The 24,083-nt window shown below is 37.5% G+C and overlaps 1 protein-coding gene across 3 annotated transcripts in view; it reads right to left on the reverse strand.

The window, feature by feature from the left end:
• Positions 1 to 2,595: 2,595 nt before the first annotated feature.
• Positions 2,596 to 24,083, reverse strand: part of USP46 (ubiquitin specific peptidase 46) — a 34,865-nt gene continuing 13,377 nt past the window's right edge. For 2 of the 3 annotated variants that reach the window (XM_075025798.1, XM_075025807.1), the window contains 7 exons: positions 23,252 to 23,465; positions 20,748 to 20,977; positions 17,196 to 17,272; positions 11,527 to 11,610; positions 11,046 to 11,243; positions 10,123 to 10,201; positions 2,596 to 9,131 (listed from right to left, as the gene is read on the reverse strand). In XM_075025798.1, coding sequence (XP_074881899.1) covers positions 9,030 to 9,131; positions 10,123 to 10,201; positions 11,046 to 11,243; positions 11,527 to 11,610; positions 17,196 to 17,272; positions 20,748 to 20,977; positions 23,252 to 23,465 — 984 coding nt within the window. In that variant the 3' untranslated portion in view covers positions 2,596 to 9,029. The remainder of the gene's footprint in view (positions 9,132 to 10,122; positions 10,202 to 11,045; positions 11,244 to 11,526; positions 11,611 to 17,195; positions 17,273 to 20,747; positions 20,978 to 23,251; positions 23,466 to 24,083) is intronic. The other variant, XM_075025817.1, reaches the window with a different exon arrangement.

The following is a 24,083-nucleotide window of genomic DNA, read 5'->3' on the forward strand; positions in this document are numbered from 1 at the left end:
TATCAGATAGTCTTGGTTGATACTTAAGCATTTGTGATGTCTAGTTTGCAGTGTTGGGTGAAATCTGTATCTTCTGTTTCAACATCTTTGCTGTTCTGGAACATGACTTGAATATTTTTCCTCATATGTGTGTGAAATGAAATCCAAAGGATGATATTTCACTCTGGCTTATTCCAAATTTCATTCCAGTATTGACCTCTTTATTTTACCCTTGCAGTGATTTGGCAAAAAAATGTCTATCAGTCTCCACTTCTTGAATTCTGTTTGATCCTGGTAGGTCTCTGTGCATCCTGGGGCAACCTGCAAACTCCAGGTTGTTGCCTTCTCTGCTGTTCTTGTATTCGTGGTGAGATGAAATGCACTGTTAGCACCAGGTGAAGTGTTTGTGGCAGCTGGTTAAACCAATACAGGCAAAGAGTATGTTCGCTTTGATATCTCTCTTTACACTTTTTAGAGTGGTGAATGCCACCAATGGTTTCCTTCACAGCAAGCCCATCCTTCACATGGGAACCCTAACATTGTGCTCAGAGCAGCAGACACCTGCTGTGACAAAGGGGACTGAGAGTGCCATCCCCCAGCCATATAAGAACATGGGTAAGAAAGACAACCATAGGTGGAAAAAGGGGAAAACTTGTTATGGTTCAGAAAGGTCTTGGATTGATTCGTTAAAAGAATCTCCTTAGGTTCAAATCACATGAGCAAACCAAAGCAGAAGACTACATAAGGTTGCTCACCTTTTTTCTAGATCTGCTAATGTATTCTCTTATGTAAAGCAAAGTGATTCTTTACTGAAAATAATTCAAAACTTGTGAACCATGTGTTCCTGGAAAGATGAGCTTGGGGAAAATGTGTATTGAAGCTGCTCCGGTGCGGTGTGGAGAGAGCCGTTACTGGTCTGGTGTGCCCTGGGAGAAAGGATCCAGGAAGATCCAGGTCTTCAGAGGGTTGCTGGCCCCGCAGTCTGTGCCACAGAAGTCTCCCAGAGAGACCAAGGACATGTGGCTACAACCTCTTTAGACTGAGGAAAGCTTAAAGCTCTTCTAGGTCACAGTAGAGCAGCCAAATGAGTCATGCAGTGAGGCTGAGTGAATTTCAACAAGGCAATGGAATAATCTTCTACTATTTGATATAAAATTAATAAGTGAAGAGGAACATTTTTCAGAACGGGTAACTGAAATGTTCTGCTACCATAAACATATATTTATATGTCTTGAAAACAGTTGTCCTATTGTTCTTCTTTAAAAAAAATTACTTGATTTTTAAATTGCACACAGGCATTCAAGGAAATTAACATCTCCAGAAACATGGTCCTCCATGTCATTCATTTAGTCATGTCTAATAAATGCTGTTTCAAGTCTGCTGAGTGTATTTAAATGAGGAAATTTATAATTTCCTCCTACCGTACCTGAGTTTTCAGTCAAGATGAAATTATATTTTTTGCATTTCTCTGTTTACCTGGTACACAGAACACAACCCAATCTAATCTAAAATGATTAATCTAACTCATACCAAAAAATAAGGAACAGAGACATAGGTAAACATCATACAGCTTCTGGGAAAATGCATTTCTGAAGTGAGAGCAATTCTAGTGGAGCCCATGTACAGTGATTGTGCACCCTGCTTTTGGAAAGCTTTTCTTGGTTTCTTTATATGTACACTATAAATTTTATTTCTTTAAAATGTTTTAAAAGTATGGATTTGCCATTTATTTATTTCAGTCATCTCCTGTGGTTTAAATTTCTTTCTCCATCCTGCGGTGAAAAGCTTATGTTCTAATAACCTAGGAATAAATTTGCAGGTGTTTCAAGGTTTTTAATTTGAGAGGAAAACTGTACTGTAAGATGTGAAGTGTTTTTCAACGTAGTCCTTTGATAGTCTGATGTGCCATAAATCTTATAGCATGTTAGCTATAAATTTAACGTGCAGTTTGACAGCTACGTTTGATTTTGGTTCTCTAAACGATTCTGAAGGAATAACAAGAACCCATTTAGACAAGAACAAGAAACTCCAGCCTTTTATTTACCTCAATTTTGAGAAAGTAAATTGTGTTTGTTAATGAATAACATCAGGAAAATTAGCAGACTACAGGAACCTTTCAATTCTCTGACAGAATTTTAGACCTTGTTAGCAAAACCCTTTCGCACTCTGGTAGTCACAGGTAAAATCCCAGGCTAAAGGGCTTGGGATTCTCGTCGTTCCCTGATGCAAAAGGTAATTCAATTCTAGCTGCTTTTTATTCTGTTCAGTTCCAGCTGTTCTCAGTAACATTCGCAAGGTCAGTGATGTGCTTTAACTAGGTGCAGCTCAGTCACACAATTGTATGTATATTCCACCAAGACGCCTCATCAACTGCATGCAAAATTTGTTCCCTTAAGACACTTCAGAGGCAGTTAGCCCAGGTGGTGAAATATTCTCTGAAGTCACTTAAAATGTAATGACTCCATTAAATGAAATAAAAAGCGAGCATCAGCAGTCTTGGCATCTGTAAGAATACAGATACCTGACATTCAGAAGCATGTTGTGTAACAACCAACATCAGTGTTCAGCCCTAGACTGGCTCCAGCTGAATTCAAAGCAAGATGAATGGAAGCAAGATCAGCTAGGGAGTTTATTTTATGTAAAATATAAACACGTTAACAGGAGAAAATACTGTTTTCTTATGTTACAGCCTTAATAACCAACATGAAATTTATCTTACAGTTCTGCAGGTAGTGCAGGGTTTAATTACATGTACATGATTAAAAAGAGCAGGTACTCAACTGTACACATACACCGCGTATTGTACGTTTTACTAGAAATTCAGTATTTTCATGTGTTCCCAATTATGTGCCTAATAATTCTACTACCTCTTACTCCATTTAAAAAACTAGCACAAAGTACTTAAGTAGTTTTATTATGATTGCATTGTTTTGACAAGGTAGAGAGGGACTATATATTTACAAACAGATATACATATTCAAAGCCTCTGAAAAAACCAGCCCTTTCCTTATTTCTTCCTCTTCTCTTTCTTCTTCCCCCTACCCTACACTCACATTTGTACAGCATATGGTGACTTTACTCCTAAAGAGTCATGGGTAAGTTCTGGAGCTTGCCTTAGGTCTTCTTTAACAAAAGCCACTGAAGCTAGAAAATTGTCTCCAGGAAAAGCACTTGAACCTGTAACATGGCTGCCCTGGTGTTGCTGTTAGAATGAAAGTTGAGAGAGGACTAGGAAACAATTTAGTATGTGAACACAATCTGTCTTGGGACATTTGCAAATATGAACATCATTGTAGAAACATTGCTGATGTTTAAACTTAGCCTCTTTATGGAATGTATACGTATTAATGAGGTTTCGGGGAGCAGGGAGAGAGGGGTTGCAAATACTTATTAATTATCTCCTGTGGCAGCAAGATGTTTTGGTGAACCACAAGGTGTCTTCACAAAGGGTTTTCTCCTGCCACTTTGGAACCCCTAGGAGAAGGGTTAGGATTTTCTAGAGGTTGGAGCACCAACTTCAGCTGGGTACAAGCTGAGGGTTAGGAAGCTGCATGCTAGTCCAGCTCCTCCTACAGACCTACCACAGAAAAGTGACTTGCTCTTTGAGATTCTTACGTATAGTGAAGTTGCCACCTGCAACAGCCTTCATCAGAAGCATTAGGCTGTTAAATTGACTTCTGTGAATGGCACACAGAAGTTAATCTATTTTAGACTGTGCAATAGTCCCAGTCGATAACCAAATGAAGCAGAATTATTAAAGAATTATAGCAACTCTGAGACCATGAATAAAGGGACTTACGTGTGATTTCATATTAAATCATTCAGGCAAAGCCAGCAAGCAAACCTCCTAGGGGGTAAAGAATCATTAGTGTGTAAAAACGTGTGGGCTTAGCCCAGATGGCCCCATCAGGTGGGCACACACCTCCTGATAGGTGTTATTTGACTTTGTATGCAAAAGGAGTGTGTTAATCTGAATAAGTCTTGTGGACAGGTTCAAGCAATCTCTTTGAAGTAATGCATGTTAATGGCAAAGAAATTAAAAGGGCGTCTATTAAGGCTTCCCAAGGGCTATTTAAATACTAAGTGCCATGTTAGATTGAGAAGAAGCACCTCAGCAACAGAACTGATGTTACAGGAAAAAGCCCTGGTCTTTCCATTGATCAAAGAGAATACAATGTCTAAAAAACTAAGAATAACCCTTGCATAACAACACAAAAAGTCAGTGACTTTCTCTTACGGATACCACAGATGCTGGCCTTTAAGAAACATCCAGTGTCTTTGATAGATGGTGTGGTTTTTTTACACCAGTACTTACTCTACTTCATTCTCTCTTCCCTTTATATGAGTCCAAGTGGAGAGAAGGAAGATGCAAAAAGACTGCTCTCCTTGCTAGCACTCACACAAGGTCCAAGAATAAATGCAGCTCTCAAGATTATTAATAATTGAGACTGTACAGAGCACAGACAAAATGGCAAAGAGAGCAATACCTGTATCATCAGCTGATTGACAGCTAACTCCGTGTTTGGTAAACTGGAATTCTCCTGTAGAGCTTTTCTAAATTATAGTAATTGATAACTGTGCCAGAGATTAAAGTATTACAGTCATTCTCAGACGGGTTAGCAGGTAGAGTGCAAAAAAGGTTGTGAAATGTGCACTGTGAGTGCAACTTATCAGCTACATACTGCTATGTGTAGCAGACACATAGTAAATACTGCATCCTTGTAATGTATGAACAAATTTGGGCTTCCCAAATTTACAACCCAACTAGGACTACAAGCCTAAAAATTGAAATTGGGTTGTAACTAGAGATGTTGGATCACAAGCAAACATCTGCAAAAGCAAAAAGACAAAGGCAAAATGTTAAGCTGATTGGAATTTCACAAGATTGACTGTTGCTTAAAGTGCTTGGGTTGATTACATTTTAAAAAATCAAAGTACATAAAAATTTAAACAGGAAACTAATAATATTAACTACATAAGTTATTATACAAATACAATAACAGACCAACAAAAGAGAAATAAATTAAAACAAACACTGATAAAAGGTACTGGCAAAGAACAGGTACACAGCCAAAACTTCTTAAAATTTCTAGTACACATTCAGCTGTAAGATACTGCTCACAATTGTCAGGCACAAGCAGCAAAAAAGAGACAAAACAGGAAGGGTCTGCTGCTGAGAGGCATCAAATCACTGGCAGCTGGAAGCTGCCAGCTCAGGTCCCAAGTACATGATGCTGTAACAGATGGGTGAATGAAATGTAATGTCTGAAGATAAAAGACAGGTTGTGGTAGCACTTTAGGACCCACCATGTAACATGAATTTCAGTTTCAGCTTAGTTAGGTCTTTAATATCTTTATTAAATCTATTGCAAAGGAAACACCTACTGCTTTATTTTCTTTACTCCAGCTGCTAAAGGAACAAGACTTTTAAGATGTAGTCTACTGCTCTGAGGTAACTGTAAATTATTAAAATAAAATTGATCGGAGTAATTTTGGGACTGACTTAATTTCAACAATGTGATCTGCTTCACTGGTATGGTTTCTCCATCACTCCCCTCTTCTGCCTCCCTCTGCTGTGTCCCTGAAATAGAAATTACATAAAATCCTGACAGCCTGTTCTGTAAAACATAAAAGTTGAGGTCTGAGCTCATCCTCTAAGGTAACTGATTCATCAGCACTGCAGTGCTTCAGTGGGTTCAGTGGAAAAACAGCACAGGACAAAAATGTTCTCTTTTTTTAAAGTAAGAACATAGTACTAAGATTTATAAATGGACAACACATCTCAGCAACAGTGTGTGAAACAAATAGAAAACTTCATATGTCATAAGGCCTAATATGCTCAGAGCCCAACACCATAAAAATAGTAACTTTAGGGAAGCACAGAATACTATTAGACATCTGTGCTACAATTTTGTTTTCTAGCTGCTGGCTGAAAAGCTTTTATTGTCCTAGATATTTTTCCATTCTTTCATAAGGGGCAGGAAATCTATACATAAGCGTAAGAGAAAAAGGATTATGTTTTATTTAATCAACTAAAATACTTCACATCATATGATTGTTCCTGTGAGGATCCCAATCCTGCAAAACCCATGTGAATGTCCTTAATTTGACATAGAAGAGAAGTTCTGCTGCCTGGACTGGTGCTATTCATACAGCCGTGGTGGACAGCTTTTGCTGGACTGAAGTCGACATTCAGCACACTGTAGACTGGATATAATTTATAGAATTGTGACTGCAATTTATTATTTTTTAATCAAAAGTAGATGTTCCTTAATCTAGCTGGTGTTAGCATAAAGTGAGTATTCCACAATTTCTCAGAGCTAATATCAGACCGCTGATGTTGGACTGGTGTGATACCAGTGCTGTGATCTTTTCATGGGCTAGCATGAATTTAAATTTTTTTTTCATACTTTATGAAAAAGCTTATTCTAGTAATTTTACTCTCAATAACATACTGCAATTATCTGTATGTTTTACAACCTAAAGCTGTCTTGCAGCTGCAGAAAAACAAAGATTATTATCCTGTTCTTTAGCATTTAAATATTAATTCATATTAGTAACATTTAAAAAATCAATTTTCAGATAAGTCAATTGACATATGGAAAACATTTCCTAAAATTCAACTGATTTAAAAAATATTTTTATGAAAAATTACTTTTCATATAAACATAAGCCCTAAACATTCAAATGATACCTTAAGAATACCTTTTTTGTTGCTTGTTTTAAAATTGAAGAATGACCTAAGAATGTTCAACAGTAAACTGTGAAGTACAGTTTGAACCAGCACTGGTTAATGCTGATCTAGAAAGTGCCATCATTCACAATAAGGAAACCTTACCCATTTTAAAAAGCAAGTGATTATTATATTTTTATAGGGAAATTCTGAATGCTTATAAATAAATCCATTAAAGAGGGATTTGCAGGTTTAGCTTTTCAGTGGAAAGGCTCCTGGGCCTCAGTGAGAGTTGAAGTCTCCTGTAAGATGTCTGCCTTCTGTGTTAGAGACAGAACATTTCATTCTAACATCAATAGAAGAACTACAGTTGCATCCCAATTATGCTTGTCTTGAGCCTGCATACCAGCCTTCATTCATATGAGTGATCTCTGTAGACCACTACTCTAAGGTTACATTCTACGTCTGTTTTCCTGTATAGGTATAATAACATGATAAATCACAAATAATGTTAGATGAGAAGTCCACTTCTGTTTCTCATTCAGTGTAAAGTGCTACATTTCATTAGCGTACAAAATGGCCGTTGATAAATCCAACTGAACTTCAATTGATGTTACAGTAGAAGCTAGTACTTCATTTTCACCATTGTTTAACAAAAGATATTTCACATTCACAGTAGATAGATTACAATGAAAAAAAGTTATTCTCTTTCCTACAGAAGACTAAAATATAAGATTTAGCTACACTTCAAAAGCCATTTCTTGAAATGGAGTGTCGGCCATAAAGTGGCAGGCAGAATTCTTAAAGAAAAGAAGGACCAAAAGCAACATTGTCTAATAAATACTTAATGAGAGTGAATTAAATATAACAATAGAAATAAATTTTGTGAGATGAGAATATTTCCTTCTAAATACTAGAACCAACTGTCAATCCCCCTGAAGACAAGAATGGTTTCGCTGTTGACTTCATTGGAATAGGAATTTGGCTACTGAAGTTCAAGAATTGTGTAATGGAGTGAAAGTGTCAAACCAGTCAAGGTAGTTACCCAGTGTTACCACTGCCACAACCTGTTATCGATCCCTTCGCATACCCTATTGATACTTTCTTCTACATTCATTCTTTGCCCAATTCCAGCATGTGAGTTCAGCAATTTTATTAGCCAGTGCACGACTAGTGCCAGCAAAATTCACCCAGTAAAATCACAAACTAAGCCTTTTGCACTAAGCTTTTTGATATTTTTAAAATCAGACACTCCAGAGCTGTATCTGTTTCCGTGGTGACCCAAATGCTGTCAAACATGGCCAAAATGTTAGAGATTATATATACATGGCAGTATGTGTAAACTTATGGTTGTTATTTATTATGTTATGTTGCTAAGAAATGGACTCTGTCTTGAGAAATGAAAATGGGACCTACAGATATTCAGAAAATTGCAGGATCAAGCCATGTCTTCTGTATTGTATGAACAACACTTATTTAAATGGACTGTGTAATTTCAGTCTTGACAGATATGTTAGATGTGGGCAGTGTTGCAATCTCTGCAACTCAATTAAGTAAACAACCTATGATATTGTTTTAACAGAAAGATAAGCTCAATCTCTATAAATGTAATTTATCTTTGTGTCATACATGTCATCTCACTCCCTTTATCCCAGTGCTCTGTGAGTTCTGAAATCTCACCTCATCTGCACTATCTCATGATAAACAAAATGACTGGACATACAGAATTACTTAGTTCCACTGTAATTTAAATCCCGCTATGTGAAGTTTAGGCCTGAGGTTATCCACTGAAAGTTTTTAACAGCCCAAAGCTTAAATGATTTTGGAAGAATATCTTTTTTGCAGCAGAGAGTAACATGTAAAAAAATCCCCTATACAACCACAATTCCAATCATAATGAAACAGATTTTTTTCCTTACACTTTAAATGGGTAGGTATATATCAGGATGTATTTAAAGGAATGCTTTGTAAATCAACACACCCCAAAGCCATTTAGAAAGTTTTAAACAATTTTGCCCTAAATGCAATGAACACTTCCATATAAAATACTACTCTAGCTGTATTGGGTTTAACAGTTGACATCCAAATCTTATTATCTGTAAATGTTAGTCCATATAAATTCCACTAAAATCTGACTGCAATTAACTCTTCAATCAGACTTAAAAACTACAAACAACTGCCCCTTCCCAAAACAAAGTTCTGCATGTCAAAAATGGACAGTTATAGTCAATATCACACAGACCATTTAATAGGAGACAGAGCGTATCGTTGTTCGACCATACAAGATGTGGTCTGTGTAAAAGTCAGTTAAGGGGGGCCATCACCTTCTCTTGCATGCAGCATCATTGTGTGCAACTGTCACAGTTTGCCAAGTCACTCACTCTCTTGACTGATAGAATAAAATATAGCCAGACTCTGAATTTTTTGATATATCAGAGGTCAGACCATAGAATTCTTCAATAGCTTGAGCATCTATTTTCTGCAAAATAAATAAAAAATTTTAATGTGCTGTTAGTTAAAAGAAATACCAAACATGGATTAAATGGCTGCATAAACACAAAAGACAAATTCAGTTATTTGTTTCAGGGTAGCAATTAGCAAATTCTGTTTGCAATTTAAGCAGTGAAAGGTTAATGTTCAGGGGCTAAGCCCTACTGGTCTCACTCATGGAAGTCAATAGGAATGTTTGTTTCAGTGAACCTAACTGAATTAGGCTTTTTCCAATAACAGAGAGACTACTTGGAATGCAGTAGTGAACACTGTTAAAACACATAAATGTGACCATGTCACCCCATCTTTCTGAAATTTCCAGAAACCCTCTTCAAGTCATGCCCCATCCAATGTCCCAGTGCTTACTTTCCTCTGTTGCATTTACTCCCGGGAAATCAGACTCAAGACCTCAGTTTTGCCAAGGTGCCACAATGACATAAAGGCTTTGCTTAGGAATGAATTGCAGAATGCTTGAACAGAATCTGTAATAGCTGTGGGCCAGATCCTGCTCTAATTCACATTCAGACAAACCCAGATAGACTACAGAATCCAGACTTTCTTGTAACATCCCAATTGTCAAAAATTAAAATTCTACAGCAAGGCTAGCTTTACCCAGACCAATTTTGCCAAGTGATTTTGCAAAGGATTGCAACATAATTCCTGGATATTTTAGGTTTTAATGAATTAAATTGATTTTATTAGATATAGAAAACATTCCAAATTAAACCCTTGAAGTTGGATATTAAAAACGTTTGATGTTGTTCAGAAATAAAACAACCCCCGCTGACACTGACAGAGTAAGAACTACAGGATTAATAATTTTGTTTGCAATCTTACTTCCTAACAGAATGTCTCATTACAACCAAACTGTGGCCTTGCAGACCAGAAATCTATACTGAGACCTGGATCAGAATTTTAACCCCAAATAGAGAAGAGAACATAAACACAAAAGTTGTGCCCATGACCTTCAGCATACTGACCTCTACAATGTCATCGTCAAACAAGAGCCAAAATCCATGACTTTTCACAATAGTAATATAATGCCCCCGATTCGGTCCACTAGAAAGCAAAACAAAAAAAAAAACAAACCACAAAATATTAGAAGAAGCCATTCAGTCCATTTTGACAAGTGACATTTCTATATGCAAGCAGACTGAATTATAACTAAATGTTATGAAAAACATAGTAAACCCACCCGGGTGATGCAATAGACATTTACTCCTTTCACCTTTTTACTGACTTGTTACAAAGACTTCATCAACTGAAAACTAAATGGGTTGTTTTCATCTGTGCCACAACCATTTACAAATTAACCTATAGAACACTTAACAACTATTAGGCAGGCATCAACTATTGAAAATTTTTAAAAAACATTATGAACTAAATTTAAGGGGGAAAATTGTTTGGTATCAACCGTGAATATTTAGTTACACACAGTCTTTAAGAAGAGGGAGAACAAGTCGTGTTCCTAGACCCCCAAGGATTTTTCTTTTTGTTTCATATTTGACAGTACCCCATATGTGAGAAGCTTTATTAAAGCTACCATTTTTATTGCCTTGACAGGAGACTGAGGTGATCTGTTGAAGGGCCTACATGCTAGCAGTGTCTGGCCCTCACAGAGTCCTGGCTCCCAAGCTCTCTAAGTGGGCTGATGAGGAAGGAGACATCTCCATTAATTTAAGCCAATCTTGTGACTTTTGAAGGCCTGAGACATTATTTTTTAAACAAGTACAGATTTACTATGAGGGAGGGTGGCTAAGAGGTTCAGGCTAAGACACAGGCAAGTTGGTGCAGCAGCAGGGTTTACGTCCTCCCTCCCACTCTCCTCACATTTTGTCAGGCATGCCTCTGCCCTTGGCAAAATGTCTGGCAATAGCTCGAGATGTACATGAAAGTATCCTACCTTCCACAGTGAACAACGACAGCTACCAAGTCATACATCCGATCTAAGTTGACAGCATCGCCAGATGTGTTGAAGAGACGTAACTCCAGAGGAAATACTACACGATAAGACAGCTTAGTATACCTGTGCAATTGCTCCATATACTTGAATCTCTTGAGGTGTAAGGCAAGAATCATTGGCAGTTTTTTTACTCTCATCCTGTGAAACCAGTAAAGTGCATATGATGAAGTTCAAAGCCATTCTGTCCTTCCTTAATGAGTAAACATTTGCATTATAAAAGCACTTTGTAATTAACAATAGTCAACTAGCAGTAGCTTCTAGATACACAAGTAATAGCTTTGAATCTCTGTAGGTTCTCTGGCCCATACAGAGAATGCAGCTGGGGTGTAAGGCTTCTAGATATCTAAACAAAATAAATACCAAGGAAGAGGTTTGTCAAAGCCCAGGAGGGGCATGGTGAAATAGCTTGCTATTCGCTTACCTTTTCTGTGCCTCTTGTTTACTGCAGCAAGTCTCACAGTAGTATTTCTGTTCACTACATAATGTCTCTGTGTTACTGAAGTCTCTGTAAATAAATACAATTATCAGTTCTTAAAGGATCTTAACACTTTTTCCCTACTTGGGCTGATGAACTGGAACCCTAAAAAGACACACAGGATGAAATCCTCTCTCCACTGAGTCCAGTTTTCTAAAACATCTAAAGCAGCTGCACCAGGGTTTGCAAAGAGACTTAAAAGTACCTGGCTGGTATGACAGCCCTGTATTAGGAGCTGAGGCCCTCCACACGATACAGGTAGAGCGTCAGGTATCTCAAAATGGGATTTATATCCTGGTCTCTTACATGCCAAGGGGCTGCCTAGACTTGGGTGTAGTCGCTCAATCCATCCAGTCCCTTTTTAAATTATTTGCAGAATGGAACATCTTCAAATGCACTTCTGTCATCCCCAGATAGCTCACATTTTATGGTGTTATTCTGTAAGATAGGTTTGAATCCTCTTACACAGAAGAAATAAATTGAAATTCCCTCTAACCTTTTGAACTGTCATCCAACAGTTATTTGATTATACCTTCTTGTGGTCTAAAAAGGAAAGTGTCAGCTAGTATAGAAGATTTTGTAAATCCTGATCAAGAAAATATACTTGGAAATGTTTCTGGATTGAGCTTTTGAAGTGAGAGAGGCAGAAGAAGGCTGGTTTGATAGTATCTCTCAGTTCACAGGAAAGATTTGTTGGAAGTCACAGTGCTGATATGTTTTGGAGCAGAATTTTAGATACATAAAAAAACTTAACTGTATAAAAAAATGACAGTAATTTTTTGTCACCTGTAGTGTTACATTGCAGCTGAGCAGGTGTTTTGAGAACTGTAAATGCAGACATAAGCATCTATCTTCCACTTTAAGCACACAGGTTTTCTTGTGACTTTGGGCCTTAAATAGATATTTCTGAAGTACAGAACTGTCCTGTTGATTGCACCTACATTGTACCTAACAGACTTCTGAACTCCAGAAAAATTTAGACCCATTCAGACCGAATAAACTCCATTCTACCATTGCAGTTCACATGCACGGAGGCCAAAGCCGCACTGCCTGCAAGTTCAGGCTGTTCTCAGAGTAGGCAGCACCAGAATTATCTTACAAAGGCAAAGGGAGGATTCCAGATGATTATTTCTTCCTGGCACCAACACCACAGGCATAGATAGATGGGAGAGCTGAAGACTATATAGACTGCCAGGGCATAGGTATTAGAAGTTATTTACCTAACCTCATAAAAGGGGACGATTTTCCATTTTCAAGTTTTAAGTTCTTTAAGGTTGACAGAGCATGACAGAGAGGCACTTCATATGACTGAATAATATTTATACTAACTGAGAATGCTTTTACTAAGTTATTTTTCTTTATATGGTTTTAAATAATTTGATCAGAAAGTGCTGAAATTTAGGACAAAATACATCTCTTGAAAGGTAAGTTGCAACAAAACTTTGATCATAAGTGTAATTTTTGTATCTAAAAGAAAAATAAAGCATGATCACTGGAAAGGATTTGCTTCAGTGATAAACACCAATCTCGAATATCTGATTTCACGTTTGAATTTAAAGACAAAATTAACTGAATTCAGCCAATTCCTCTGAAAAACGTGGTAACCTTTCAGGGAATCATAAGTGAAGAGATGAAATTTTAGAAAAGGTAAGAGTTGGGTTATACGTGTGGGGAACAATGCCGCAAGATTCAGTAGAATGTGCTTGTCTAAGTTTTAGATCTTCTGTTAAGGAAAGAGTCTAATCTTTATTTTCAGGGCCTAAAGTCTCAATTCAACAATAAACAAACCAACCTGTGGAATTCATTACTTTCCTTCCCACCTCAAAGTGAAGCAATGGAAATAATATTTTTCTAACATAAAGAAACATGTACAGAAGATAGAAATTTGATAGATACCGGTTTGTTCTATGCCAAGCCTCCCAGGAAAATGAATTAAACTCAAATAGTTTCTGAATTCCTTTAAAAATGTATTAATTATTCTGGAACCAATAATATCTAACATTTTAAATTATAAGTTGACTGCTATGGGAATTACAGCTGTGAAAGCAGGAGAAACATGCAAATACCTGATAAGCTGATGGACATTCCTTTACATGTCCCTTAGCATTTGTTCTTTTATTCCTTTGTCTTCTACTTCCACCCGACAGGCTGTTACCCTATTCTACCAAAGCAGGTGAGGCACAATCATGAAATTTAGAGGCACTACTAATTCACTTATTCAGCACATATTCATTCCTTTTTCTGTACCAGGAACAAAACTGGTGGCATATTTATAAGCAATAACTCTTTCCTTGGGGGGAGGAAGTATGCAGGTGAGAATTCTGCTGCTCTTTACAGCTGCAACTTCAGTAGCTGTTTCATCAATTGAGAATTTTCAGCATGGCACTTCTAATATATGTTGAACAGTTAAAAACAACAGATGGTTGACTGGAGTTCATGCAAAGTCTGCATGTACAAGAGCTATAGGCTTGAGGAACTTTCCTTTATACCTGCAGAGCTAGTTTCAAGGCATTTCTAACTCTTTCCTATTCCATTAACAGGCCAATCTGCATTCTGTTTATATGGTATTTTAACAGGAGAAAGGAATTTTTAAATAAACCCACTCAAGCTATACTAATTTATCATTGACCTCATGTGCTTCCACAGTCCATCTCTCTACAGCCTCTATGCTACAGTGTGGAAGATGCTTTCTATTGTTTATATGTATAAATAAGACAAATCTTCTGTTTTAAGAGATGAGACAATTCTCAGTGGAATAAAAAAGCACAGGCAGACTAATTAAAAGGCAGGATCAAATGGACTGGTAAACTTTGCAGCTCCTAGTGGAAATAAAAATAATGGAGATGTACTATATTTGTTATTAGACTTCTACTGCTTCAGGCCTGATTGTCTACCTTGTGGAGTTAGACTATGCCAGAGGCTTGTATTCTTTGGACCTCTTAATTACAAGAACGTTTTCAATCTGAAAGCTACAGAAATAGCTAAAAAGAACATTCATCTGCAGTGGCAAAGAAATTCATTCTACTTAAATGTTATCTTGCACAGTTTTTCTTTAATTTATCTTTTCAATGTGGTAGCACTTAAAGTTGTAAAGACACAGCAAAACAGTTTTTAAAAAAAAGGAAACAGCAAAGGTTCCAGAAAGAGTAATAACTTGGCCGTTCCTATTAACAGAAACCACAAAAGCACTTACACCTCATTTAATAATGCATAATACCATAGAGCAATGAGAGGAAATCCATATTCTAACTGAATATATGTTTTCTAAACAGAGGTAGACATGCTGCTAGTGTGAAAGACAATCAGAACAGATGATAGGTGATGACTCTCTTCCTGTTTAATCTGTAAATAGCAACCTACACCTCCCACCCCAAGAAAAGAAAAACTGGGATTTTGCTTCCCTTTCTTGCCAAAAGGAACAATGAGTGGACTTCAAAAGGCATGTCATGCTGTTGGAGTAAAGGCAGATACTATACTGGGATATATAAACAAACTTTTAGGGCATCCATTCTTCTCAGGATTGTGTAGATCTCTGCTGGAATGTTGTGCCTAATTTTAGGCAACTGCACTTCAAGAAAGAAGGAAGTTTAATTGGAGAGAGGGTGGAAGAGTAATGAACATGAGCAGAGATCTAGTGGTGAAGATAGCCTGTGAAGGAAATGTTGAATGATCTTAGGCTGTTTAACTTAAAAATAAAGTGATGACATTTTTCCTGTATGTAAAAGATTGCTGCTAAGACGAAGGGGAGCAACCCCTGGTTTATGTCCACAGTACACAGGGCAAGCAGAAATGGACTTGAACTGAAACAAGGACGGTTCATGTTACACAATGGGAAAAACTTTTTAGTAGTAAGAACGGAAAGGCAGAGGGATAGGGAATGGGATAGGCAATCGAGCTACTACTGCTAAAAGAACTTTTGGAACAGGTTGGACAAGCATCCTTTCTGAGGTGGAGTTAGCGGTTAACCTCTTGGGGTCTCTTTCAACTCCACCACTCACCTGTTGATTGCAGTAGTACAGATGCAGTTCTTCCATATAGTAAGCTACAGCCACTGGCTGTTCAGTAGTAGAAATACTATTGGTACTTCTATTGAAGTACTCTGTGCCTTTGCATAAAACGGCCTTTCCAAACAAAACATTTCCAGGAAGATTAACAACTAAGAAATTAAATAAAAAATTGGAGAAAGCTGAAGGACAGGTGGTAAGTTAATGTACAGCAGCAGTTTCTAGCAAGTTCACCAGACTAAGCTGTAAGAAAAAGTCAGTGCTCAGTCTCCAGTAACTGTATATCATAGAACCAAATAACAACTGAGGTTAGAAAGGACCTCAGAAGATGCACACTTCAGCCTCCTTGCATGTCAGTGGGATTTCAAATTGACTTTGAACACCATAAGGAAAGGTAAGTAATGCTGACAAAAATGAGTTCAAAGTAGTGGCTACAGTGAAGAACGTAAAGTGTGCAAACAAAAACCTGGAGTACCAATACTGATTCAATTATTCACGACCATGGAAAGACAAAGAGAAAATAGGGAAAAAAAAGATAATAATGCACTCCTTTTCAAAGTCACTCTTCAGGCTGCTCACTTTTAAAATGAGGCTAGTTACTGCAGTGTGGATTACTTGAGGGCTAAGGACTGCTACAGTATCCTACAGGAGACTGAACAGAAGTTGAGAAGGAAAAAACTTACTCCATCTAGCACTTCAAAATGTAACAGAAGTTACCTATTACAGTTGTGGTATCCCCAGAGAAATCACTGCTTTCTGACTCAGGAAATGGTTAGTACCTCATATGCTTTCTCTTTCTCTAACTCTCAGCTTGGGGGTGAGATGCCAGACAACCCTTCCTAGGCATTCCAGAATAACTGTTAAATACAATTTCAAACTTGGCAGCAATTTTGGAGCTTGAAAGAGTAATTTGACCAACTGATAATCATTACTTTAGAGCAGCAACGTATTGTCTTAAATCTAGGTATCGGGTTATTGTTTCAATTCCAAAACTCCAGATATTTTAAATCTCTCAGAATAATCATCTATGCAAGTCTGAAAATTATTTTGATCTCTGAAGTATTTGTTTAATAGTTAAGAGTGTACTAGAAGCAGAACTGAAACTTAGAATAAAAGACCTATCCCCATAATTTTAGGATGAGACACAGAATAAGAAACTTACATGCAGAAAAGCAGACTTTTGAAATCTTTTGCCCTCTAGGGACTCTAGTACTCATTCTGCAAAGCACATGCTTAACTTTTAATATGCACATAAGTCCTAATCAACAAAGCACTTAAGTAGAAGCTTAAAGATAAGCACACTTAAATCCATTTGAAGCCAGTTATTATTCTGCAGCAATTCTTCCAGATGACAAGGCAATCAATTATTTTCCCCAAGAGATGATTTTTTTTCCCATTCAAACACAGCCATTGAAAGACAAAGTGAGTAAAACAAAATACATTAATGTATATTTTGTCATTAGAGGAAACACCCAGTTTACAGTCTTTTTCTTCTGCTTAGGAAAAGCTCAAAACCCAATGTTATTCTACTTCTCTTCTCTGTATCTACCAGACTTGGAAAATTTAGCAAAGTCAGACAGAACTATCTGCCAAAGAGATGCATTTGTTTACCTTAGACAGTGTGTAATTGATGTGTTCTGCTCCACATCAACAGAAAGGTCAAGGAAATCTTCATCTTTGCTACTAACCTGTTGCAAAAAAATATACATATGAAACAGAGACTTAGTAACTAACGCCATACTTCTAAATGCTGTTTATACCTATGTGCAAATGCTAAAGATAGAGAAATTTCTGCAGAAATAAATTACACAAAAATAATTAATTTTAATGCTTTTACATTTTTTTCTAGTTCACGTGACTATATTTATTAGTAACTCTACCAATCCAGCTTTCATATAATTTAACTTCTGTCTGTTCCACTTATCCAAGCCCACCAACCAGTAGACCGCAGTCTACTGTTCATTAAAGGGGGGTCATCATCCCCTATATAAGCTGTGACTGGTGCATTACATATGTCCCCTTGTTACGCAACACAGCCTAGTTTATTATTTCACTGGAATTTTATTTATTATTTGTATAATATATTACACTAAATAATCACAGTTTGTGCCCTATATATTTATTTAATTCTACTATTAAAGATGCAATGAAGATATTTTCCAAAGAAGCATCTGCCAAGAGATGTCATATTTAACCATGTTGTGTTTTCTCTCCAGTGAGCATTCAAAAGGCTGGCTTTATATTTCTGGCTGACACAGCTGCATTTCCCCATTGAATATTGTTCCTGGTCAATAATTTTGATTAAAAAAAATCAAAGATTAAATGTTAAAATGGCAAAGTGATAATATTTTGCAAATTCATTTTGATTTTGCCAATTTTTTTTAGACAGGAGAAAAATTCTAATAAAGAGTTTTTATTTTAAAAAAGTAACCCCAAACAATTTCAGAATGACAGATCTTGATTATTGCTTTGAAAATTATTTTTCACTTAGTGTTTAATCTTGAAGATGAAATAATGTTTAAAAAAAAAAATCATCCAGCCAGATAATTGTAATACTTCAACTGAGTCAAAAAGACTGCAGAATTACTTACTGTACATGAATTTAGTCATATTCATAACAACCAATTCTGTTTGTAAAATGCTGCATGAACACTCCATATTTTGCCTTCTATGACTGCATTTCCTTAGAATAACTAAATCAGATGATTGGATAGTGAAGTTCAAATCAAGAACTTCAGTGCAGGGGTTGAATCCATTGTTCTGACACAAGTCCCTCATGCTCAGATTTCTGCAATTCTATGGATGTGAAAGTTACATACTACTTTCAGCTCATCTTTACGTTATGTCAGGGGTCCTATAAACATGGTGAATGCAGCCACTATCAGTTCTGAATCCAGAGGAACACCTTTAACAGGATGAATTTTGATATTATCGAAGATGTACAGAGGCATAATGCACACCCAATTAAAATGAACAGCAGTTCTTCAAACAAAAATCCTCCCTGAGACCTGATTTGACCCACAGGGGACAAGAAACCACAAAACTGGCAGCAATCAACTGCAGTATAAACATACAGCTAGAATTCGAAAGACAGAGCAACAAAGCTTCAGAGAACATTGTGTCTCTATGGCCGGAACTAGAGTTCTGTCAGACACATTGCATATCAAGAAAGAGGTTAAATACTTGGAAAAGTCTTTGGCAAGTATAGTGTTTCATCTGAATACCACAAAGCAGCTAGGAATTTTGTTATTGATTTCAGCACATCAAATATTTACTGAAAGGGGAAGATGAGCTAGTTGGGGCTAGAATAACACGGACCAAAACTAAAGGTAGCTGGAAAACCAGATTCAAATTGCATTCTTTGTGAGAATAAGAACTGCTGGAATCTGAATGATTCTTCATGCACTACATATGAATATTTTAGTAAGGAACATCTTTTAATCCATTTTACAATTTCCCAAAGATTTCAAGATACAATAATACAAGAAAAACAAACTGGAAAAGTATCCTGAGTAGTATACAGTATTTTTGCCTTCACAGGAAGCTACAGACAAGCCTTTCTACAGCAGCAATACCTAGCACGATTTTTTCCTTAAAGCTCGGTCTCATTGAATTACAAATAGGGTGTTGTGCAGTTTTGCTGTTACCCAAGGACACATCCTGACTTCAGTACAATTTATCTCAGTAAACACTGGATATTAATTTATAATTAGGCCACAACCCTTTGAAGAAGCTTGTCAGATAAAAAATAATTCTAAATTCTACCCTTTCACTTATTTTAACTTGCTATTATTACTTGGGTTTTTATAATTGAAATAGATTAAAGAATTAATTTTTAATATCTCGCTCTGGTTTTCACTTATACAAGCTTGTTCCAAACTTGGTACAACCCCTTTTTTCAGGCTCACTATCACTGTATCTCTTTTTCCCCCTCTGTCTGACCCAAATCCCTGGAGAATTCATATTTTCTTCGAGTATAGAGCTATTCTTTATGATTATCAATATCAGAATATGTTCTTTTACACATCTGGTAGGACCTGGGTAGGGTTTATCTCACCTAACTTCAGCTGTCTAAAGTTAGATATTTAACCTCAGCTTGCTGTCTGAAGATACCTTCTCTGGGCACCTTCTCCAGGCAGTTTAATGCAGATAATCTATAAAGTTGCCTTTTCTTTAGAGGAAGTCCTTGGTAGCAGTGTTGGTGTGAGCTAAAAACACATTATTCTTAGGCCAGATCAGTTTGCTGGCCCAGTTCACAGCATTGCTGCACCAACAATTGCAAAAGCTCAGTAACACTGTAGAGCCAGGACAAGTTGTATCAAGCAGAATACCTGATACTGCTGAAAACTTTCAGTTTCATGAAACTGCCTAGAGACAGATGGAGACAGCTTCCTGCAGGAGCTCCTTTGCAACCTCCATCATCTACAGAAGGAGCTGAGAAAACTAGTTCATCCTTGACAGCTACCTTTTACAAAGCAAAGGTTAGGTGAGGTTAATTCCAACCTTTTTGGAAAGTCAGGGTCACTGCTCTCCCCAAAACAATTTTTTTTCTTGTCTGTGTTACTTTTTCACATAGCAACCTCACAGAGAGAAAGATTTTATTATTACTTTTCCCTTAAAGTAGGAGCATGTGATTGAAAACCACAGAAATCAATAGGAGACTTGCAAGCAGGTTTCCTAACTGAGACTAATTTTTGCTTATACGTCAAATATAAGAGACTTCAAACTGACAGCATCCTCTAGAAAATATTAGGGAGATAAAAGAAAACATATGGTTTGTTAATAACAAACCCTCTGTATGCCAGTCACATTCTTAGGATTGAATTAACAAAAATTCATCTTAACATTTTACTTATTCATGGAATGATGATGTGAATATCTTCTTCCAAAGTTACAGTAATAAGGAAGGGTATTCATTAACTAGCAAGGATTTTAACTGTAGGGATATGTATTAGGACAGCAAGACTTGGCATAGGTTAGCCAAGTAATGCTCAGAAAAATAAATTTTTAGAAAAGAATATACTCACTTCAAGAAGTAAACTCTACAGGAATATCCACAATTCTCAGATGTCTGAAAAGATTCATATATTTATATATATAAAACATATCTATCTATTAAAGAGCAACAACCAAAAAAACCCAAAAATCTATCCCAATGCTTACAGTTTCACAGTTCAAACATCTAGTTTCGTTAGTCAGTGTTCCCTGAAAAATCTCATGCACCCAGGTGAGTTCTTGCTTATTGTTCTCTTCAGCTTCATTCATGTTGCCATTTTTCAGTTTCCCATTTTGCTTTTCCTGTTTCTTCTCCTCCTGCAAAATGTCTGCGATGGTGTTGAGCAGGTAATTTAAAAACTCATGTGCATCCTGCTGCATGTAGTTGTCAAAGAGATCTGTGAAGAAGAGAGTTGAGGTTTCTAAAGCTGAGTATATCCTTTCCTTCAAGAAAGCAAACTAAATTCATTATTTCTTTCCAAATACATGTACTGGCCCTTGCTCAGCAAAGTTATTTAAAATCATGCCAAAGAAGAGCAGTTTTGCAGTCACACTGGCTTCCATGAAGCAACTTTGGTGGAAGGCTTCATCTCACCTAGCTTTAGCTGTCTGAAAGGTTACGCTCTTCTTTGGAGTTGGTTGTGTAGGCTCCCATCACAGTCAATGAAAAAAAGCAAGAGGGTGACTCATCCCAAATTAATTCCTTAGATTAGATGTCCAACTTTAGGCAGCACTGACTCCCACCCATATATTCCAAGTCCCTCAGACACTTACGAACATCACAGAGTTTGGACAGTAAGACACATGGCTGGGGAAACTGAAGACATTGGATGCTGACACACACTAGTGTACTGTGCCCGGCTGCGATGGAGTTACCTTTCCTCACAGCAGCCCATACAGTGCTGTGCTTTGTACGTGTGGCTAGAACAGTGTTGACAGCGCACCAATGTGTCGGCTATTGCTGAGCAGCGCTCACATAGCATCAAGGCTGTCTCTCCAGCCCACTCGCCCCCAGCCCCTGCCAAAGGCTGGTAGGCTGGGGGTGGGCAAGAAGTTGGGAGGGAACATAGCTGGAACAACTGACCCAAACTGACCAAAGGGATATTTCATGCCATGTGACTTTGTTTCTAGCAATAAAAGCTAAGAGAAAAGGGGGGGAGGGGGTGGAGGTGGGGGGGTGGGGCGCATTCATTATTACAACATTTGTCTTCAGAAGCAACTCCTACGCATACCAAGGCCCCGCTTCCCAGGGAGTGGGTGGAAATTGCCTGCTGAGGAGAGGTAGAGACTAAATCTCCTTTGGTTTTGCTTTGCTTCCGCATGTGGCCTTTGCTTTTTTTTTTTGTTACACCACCTTTATATCAACGCACAAGTTTTTTTCATCTTATTTTCCCCCGCTGTCCTGCTGAGCAGGGGAGTAAGAGCCAGGCTTGGTGGGCACCTGGTAGCCAGCCAAGGTTAACCCACTACAAATAATAATAATAACACCATCTAACAAAGCTCATTTTTCACACACAAGTCTGATGAGCAGAGACTTGTCCTCTTCAATGAGAAATGCTTGCAGGAGGAGGGGAGAATGTCTCAGTGGTGATTTAGTACAGACTTCTCCAGTGAAGGCTTAATTTGCCCACTGTGTTGAAGAAAAAAGAATCTGTGTTCCCAAGAAATGTGTATTTTTATCCCCCTTCTCCTGAAAAAGCTCACGTGGATTTCCTCAGAAAATATTGTGCAGATCATTCAGCTTTGCAGTGTCTAGCCTGGACACATAAGCAGGTTAACACACACTGAATCTGGCCCTAATTTAAAAAAGCTGAAAACATAAGATCCAGTCCCTAAAAGTGATCCCCAACAGTGTGGGGGCATTTATCACTAAATGACTCAGAGCTAACTTTGCCACACTTTCAAACGCCTGCTCTGGAATGAACAGTCTGCCTATTTATATGCTGTCACCAGGAAGCAATTTCTTCCAGGTGTTTGATTTGCACTTTGTCTCTTCATTCAAAGCTCCCCTGTTTCTAAGCATACCACCCACATTGATATGAATCCAGGCCAAAATGGAGCTGTGTGGCAGGCTTCCTTATTTCAAGATGTTCCTCATATCCCTTAGACAGAACTACTGCAAGATTAGGCATATGCTGTTGCCAACCTAATGCTCAAAAAGGGCCTGATGCTTCACAAAGACTTCTAAGAAAAAGAGCAGCAGTCGACGTGTAGTCCACTCAACACTCCCACATACATAAAGTTACTTAACCTCCAGTGTTTTGGACTAGTGGTGCCTGTAGCACTCCTAGGTCACACAGTTTCTATACAGCCAACTGCCCTCAATGTTTCTCTCTGCCGTACTCTCCAAAAAAAAAATTAAAAAAATTACAGCAGAGTGTCACCCTATTCCCAGCCCTAGCTCACTGTACAGTGCGGTCTGTCCCACCATACTGTGAAAACATCATTAATTCATGCACCTTTCGGAAATTATGAAACCTGGTATGGTTATTTCAAGTGTAATATCACATACACAGATACTGAAATATTAATATCTAAACCCCCCAAAGTACTAAAAGCAATTTACAAATCTAACCTGAACATCTGATTAATATGACCACATTGCCCAATATTTATTTATACTTTCCTGATCAATGTATAAACATCTAAGAGGATTCCAGTTTTACACTTACCGTTCTCTTTTCGTAACCTTGATATGAACTTCTTTGGTGGAATAACTCCAACTTTCTTCTTCTGAGTAGCAATACTGTGGAAAAGATCTGCTAGGCAAGTCAAGAGATTTTCCTTCTTTTTCTGTTGGGCCTTGTATGATAATACATTTTCCCGAAACGGCCGGCAAAAATACAATGCCTGCAGCACGGAGTTACAGTAGCAGGTGTTCCCAAACTGCCATGTAAAATTAAAAACAGTCTTAATCCCTGTGCATCACAATAAAACTAGTTGCTTCATTCAACTTCTGGCTTCTGTGCCCCTGTCACATACCAGCCATTTTGCCATGCAGCTGCTGTAGGAATATATTTCCACACCCACCCCTGACACTTCACAGAAAAAACTATGGTGTTCTAAATTAACTAGCATACAAAGTAAAAGTTTCCATATGCAAGAGATATATTTATTGTAGTGGATCTCCTTAAGCTTGTTTCCATATATTTATATACTCTTGCTGGGCTCTATCCTACTGCTCAGTAGCAGAATGACTAATGTTTTCAATGGAAAGAGTTACTCTATCTGTTTTATTTATATGGGAATAAACAAGTGATTAAACACCCTTCTCACTCATTCTCTCCTTAGTCAGATAAAAAAGCTCCTCTTAAGAGAGTCCCCAATGCAGACTGCTGTACCTAAGCTTGTACATACTTCCATCACTTTTCCCCTCACGTTTCATAGCTAAAATAGACTTTTAACGTTATTGAGCTGCAGGTTCTAATCCCTGGAAACATCCATAGAACAGTAAACTGTTTTCTGTGGGAGTGTATGAAGCTATCTTCAAACATCTGATACAGT

This window comes from Buteo buteo, chromosome 1 (assembly GCF_964188355.1).
Source record: "Buteo buteo chromosome 1, bButBut1.hap1.1, whole genome shotgun sequence".
NCBI classification, from domain to species: Eukaryota; Metazoa; Chordata; class Aves; order Accipitriformes; family Accipitridae; genus Buteo; species Buteo buteo.